This window comes from Cydia pomonella, chromosome 15 (genome assembly GCF_033807575.1).
Source record: "Cydia pomonella isolate Wapato2018A chromosome 15, ilCydPomo1, whole genome shotgun sequence".
NCBI lineage: Eukaryota > Metazoa > Arthropoda > Insecta > Lepidoptera > Tortricidae > Cydia > Cydia pomonella.
Window position 1 is genome coordinate 1 of NC_084717.1, and position 4,827 is coordinate 4,827.

The 4,827-nt window shown below is 56.4% G+C and overlaps 1 protein-coding gene across 1 annotated transcript; it reads right to left on the reverse strand.

Annotated features, from left to right (window-relative positions):
- Nucleotides 1–869: 869 nt before the first annotated feature.
- LOC133525813 (uncharacterized) lies at nucleotides 870–1,535 on the reverse strand. The gene is made up of 2 exons (XM_061862202.1): nucleotides 1,387–1,535; nucleotides 870–1,260 (listed from the first exon to the last, which is right to left on the reverse strand). Exons 1-2 carry the CDS (start codon nucleotides 1,533–1,535, stop codon nucleotides 870–872), a joined length of 540 nt encoding a protein of 179 aa, XP_061718186.1.
- Nucleotides 1,536–4,827: the final 3,292 nt, after the last annotated feature.

Genomic DNA, 4,827 nt, shown 5'->3' on the forward strand with positions numbered 1-4,827 from the left:
AACCTAACCTAACCTAACCTAACTAACCTAACCTAAACCTAACCTAACCTAACCTAACCTAACCTAACCTAACCTAACCTAACCTAACCTAACCTACCTAACCTAACCTAACCTAACCTAACCTAACCTAACCTAACCTAAACCTAACCTAACCTAACCTAAACCTAACCTAACCTAACCTAACCTAACCTAACCTAACCTAACCTAACCTAACCTAACCTAACCTAACCTAACCTAACCTAACCTAACCTAACCTACCCTAACCTAACCTAACCTAAACCTAACCTAACCTAAACTAACCTAACCTAACCTAACCTAACCTAACCTAACCTAACCTAACCTAACCTAACCTAACCTAACCTAACCTAACCTAACCTAACCTAACCTAACCTAACCTAACCTAACCTAACCTAACCTAACCTAACCTAACCTAACCTAACCTAACCTAAACTAACCTAACCTAACCTAACCTAACCTAACCTAACCTAACCTAACCTAACCTAACCTTTTTTTTTTTTTTTTTTTTTTTTTTTTTTTTGTTGACGGAGTGAGGAATGCCTTTACGCATTTCTCCCCGACCGTGGGAAGGCCATATGGGGAGGGTATGTGGGACTCGCTCTCTCGGCCCTCTCTCCTAGCGAGGGAGTGGGGCGAGAGAGAATACCCACTAAACCTCACTCCGGCGTCACACCCTTCAGACGTTTAGTGGGGGCATGATGGGCTCGCGCATTCATTCTTCCACTATGCCCCCCGTCTCTTCCCGGCATTAGGCCGGGGAACCCGCACCAAAGGAGGGGAGAATCAGGGACGCTTCTGATTCCCCCCCCAGACGTGTAGGGCCGTGCTATGTGGGCCCCAACCCACTGGCCCTACCGAGGGAGGGCACGATTCGCGGCAGCGTACTGCGCGCGTGCTCTTCCTCTTCGTCTGTGCCGGAGCGGGGGCGCGTCGGCCGCGTCTTCGCGCTCCCGCTCCGCTGCCTCCTTCTGCGAGATGACCTCCTCGCAGAAGGAGACTACTGCCTTCCATTTTCTCTCGCTGCCCAGCATGGCTGCAACGACACTGTGCAGCGAGAGATCCGTCGTCCTTATAGCTCTCATTAGAGTGCGGCGCTCCCCTTCCCAACGACTGCACATTTCTAAGGTTTGTTGGGCCGAGTCATCAGGATCGCCGCACTCGTGACACTGGGGCCCTAATTCCCTCTGGATTTGGTGCAGGTAGTGACCGAAACAGCCGTGTCCGGTCACCACCTGCGTTGCCCTGTATGACAGGGCCCCGTGTTTCCTCTTCAACCATTCCTCTATATGAGGGAGGACTGCCCCCTATGGTGCGTGTTCCATAGGGGGAGTCCTCCAGGCTGGTCTCCCAGAGCTCCCGGAGTCTGACCTTAGCCTCCCGGTCTGCCCGCTCTGCGCTTCTGGGTCCAGGTGCTCTCCTCGAGCCCTTGCCTCCACCCTCAACACATATCTCTCCGCCAGGATCTTGGCGGTCGAGCTCCCACGGTGGGGTGCAGGCAAGGAGACATGCCGCCGCATGGGATACTGTAGAATAGGCCCTAATTATTCGTAGGGCCACCACCCCTTTGCGGCCGCCGCCGGAGCAGGGATTTATTGTCGCTCGACAGCCGGTCCGCCCAGATCGGGGCCCCATATAGGGCCATACTCTTATTACCCCCGCAAAAAGGCGGCGGCATGGGGCTCTCGGTCCTCCCACGTTAGGCAGGAGCCTGCCCAGAGCGGAAGCCGCGCCTACAATTCGGGGAGCAAGTCGGACAAAATGCTCCCTGAAATCCCACTTCCTGTCCAGGACCAGGCCAAGATATTTAATGTTGGCCTTGACCTGGACAGGTTCTCTATCCACCTGGATCGTCAGGTCGTCAGGAACAACCAATCCTTTACCCCCGAAGACTATTCCCTCTGTTTTAGGGAGGGCTACCCTTAGCCCAAGCAGGGCGTATGCGGCCGATCGTCATTTCCGTGGCGAACCGCCCGCCCCTCATAAGGGTCTCTCCCAGTTCTCGTCCCCGCACAGCCACCATCGTGTCGTCCGCGTAACATATGGTGGACATGCGGGGAAGTTGTGCCCCCCTTATTACCCAATCATAGCCGATGTTCCACAGGAGAGGTCCTAGGACCGACCCCTGCGGAACACCGCAGGCCATTTCGTGCTCGCGACGGCCCCCTCTCATTTCGTAGAGCACTACTCTCTGGGATAGGTAGTGCTCCACGATTGTCCTCAAGTAGGGAGGCACTTCGTGGTACCGAAGTGCCTCCTTGATCACAGTATACGGGAGGGTGCCGAAGGCATTGGCGATATCGAGTGATACCGCCACGACACCCTCACCTCTACCCGCTGCGTCCTCACAAAAATTCCTAAGAGAGGAAAGTGCGTCCATCGTGGACAGCCCCGCCCGAAACCCAAACTGCCTATCACTAACGTCCGGTCCGGAACCCTTGAGATGTCGGAGAATGCGGCCAGCGATAATGCGCTCCAACATCTTCCCGACCTCGTCCAGGAGGACTATAGGCCGATATCCGGCGGGACTGTCCGGCGGGCGGCCCTCCTTCCGGAGGAGGCATAGCCTACCCTCTTTCCCAGCATCTCGGAAACCGACCCTCTTTCAGGCAATCATCAAATAGTTCCCTAATCCGGTTTCCGAGGAATGCTTTTTAGGACAATAGGGAGGACTTTCCGTGTCCCCAATCAGGCCCTGGAGCCTCCTTCTTACATCCCCTTAGGCGGATGTCGGACCTCATTATTTCAACGTCGGTGACTCCGGGGCTCTCCGTCGGACCGTCCGGTTCCGCCTGGGGGACCGGACATTACCGGCGGCACAAAGTTCGGCGCCGGCGGGAAGAGACCCTCCACAACTCGCGTGAGGAGCTCCGGCTCCAGAGAGTCCATGGGGGGGGCGTGTTTCATCTTGTTACGTACCAGCTTGTACGGTCGCCCCCATGGATCCCGGTCTAGTGTGGCCAGAAACTCCTCTCGCGCCTCATCCTTCCTTTTCGCTATTGCCCGGTTGAGGGCATCTTTTGCCGTTTTGAGGGCCTGGTATGCTGCCTCTTCTTCCTCTTCCGTGTGTCTCCTCCGTCGACACCGGTTAAATGCGCGGCGGCACGCGTTACTGGTGATACGGAGGGCCGCAATTTCCTCCGACCACCAGTACACCCTCCTCCTTGCCGTTGGTCGCCTGGCGCGTGGCATTGCTGCATCACATATAGATTGCAGGCCCTCTCGTAAGCGTGAGGCACGCTCGTCCACTCCTAGCGCGACTGGAGGAGGGTTATTCCATGCCTCAACCATTGCGGCTTCGTCCGCCATCTCGCGGTCCAGCTTGGAGACGGTCCACTTGGGGAACACGATTCTTCTGCGGCCAGGCATTTGTGGGGCCGCCGGTGCATTGTGGACCCGCATTTGGATGTAGAGGTGGTCGGAGAGTGTCTCCACGTCCTCCAGAACCCGCCAGTTGGTAATACGCTCGGCAATGGCAGGGGTTGCGAACGAGATGTCAACAATAGACCCCCCCTGCCGTCGCACGCATGTATTTACGGTGCCCTGGTTGAGGACCACCAATTCCGTCGCCACCGCCCAGTCCCTTAGGGCAGCTCCCTTTGGGTTTGTGCGGGGCGAGCCCCAAGCCTCACTTTTGGCGTTAAAATCGCCTAATACGAGCACCTGGCTGGGACTCGCTCTCCTCACAATGTTTCCAATGTCTTCCAGGTATTGCTCAAAATCCCGAAGCGGTTCATTGGGGGAGAAATAGCATGCCACGACTATAGTGTCCCCCCATTTTGCCGCCGCGTATCCCCGCCCATGGGTTATTGGCGTAAGGGGCGGAAAATCGCCCACCGCCGGTACCATTATGGCTACCCTACTGTCTGTGGCCCCAACCCAGTTTGTCTGGGGAGGAACAAAATATGGCTCAGCCACCACCGCTATGGACACGCCCCACTCCGCCGTAAACTGCATTAATAGATCTTGAGCACGAGGGGAGTGGTTGATGTTACACTGCAAAATGTCGAGATATGGGTGTACTGGCATTACGTTTCCATATTTTGTCCCTCACTTGCCGGTTGGTCGGCGTTCCGAGTTGGGGGGGCTCTTTGGGTCTTCAGAAGAGCCTCCTTACCTTTTGCCGGCGGGGGTGTGCAGGAAAGGCCACCCATTATGTGTCCCGCTGAACGTTTGGCCGCATGGCACACTGAGCAGAAGGCAGTCTCCGCCTTGCAATCCGCTATCCTGTGGTCCGGCCTGCTGCATCGGAAGCAGAGGCTACTTCTATCAACTGGCGATGGGCACAGTGCTCTGGTGTGCCCCCTGCCCATGCACCTGTAGCACCTCATCGGTGTCGGATCCAGCGCCACTACCCGCGCCGAGGACCATCCTATCAGTAGTCGACCCGCTGCGATGACCTTCTTGGCTACTGTTATGGGGCATTGTGCCAGTGCCGACCCTGCACCGTTGTTTTGGGCCCTAATTTTTCCCACTTTTACCTCTCCCGTTGTGCATTCGCCCAATTTGGCGATTGCACCCGCGATCGCCTCCTGAGTGGCCGCCTCATCTAGGCCCGAAATACGTAGGTCCGCTGATTTGGTGGGCCTGTATACACGGGCTTCCTCTCCGATCACCTCCGTCATTCTTCGACAGAGTTCATCTGCCGCTCTGCCGTTGTCCGACCCTGACACCTCAATGATCCTGGCTCCGGCAGCTGTTTTGCGGACCTTGACGTGGTTAAGACCCACGTCAGCAAGGTTCACTGATGTGGTAGTCCTGGACATGATTGAGGCGTATGTCGCCTCAGACTCCGGCTTCAAGGCCACCACA

Excerpts from the sequence above, each read along its gene's own strand:
- LOC133525813 (XM_061862202.1), bottom strand. The coding sequence starts at position 1,535 with ATGCGGCGGCATGTCTCCTTGCCTGCACCCCACCGTGGGAGCTCGACC. Across the intron at positions 1,261-1,386 it reads GGGCAGACCGGGAGGCTAAG|GGCAACGCAGGTGGTGACCG; the intron begins GTCAGACTCCGG and ends CCTGTCATACAG.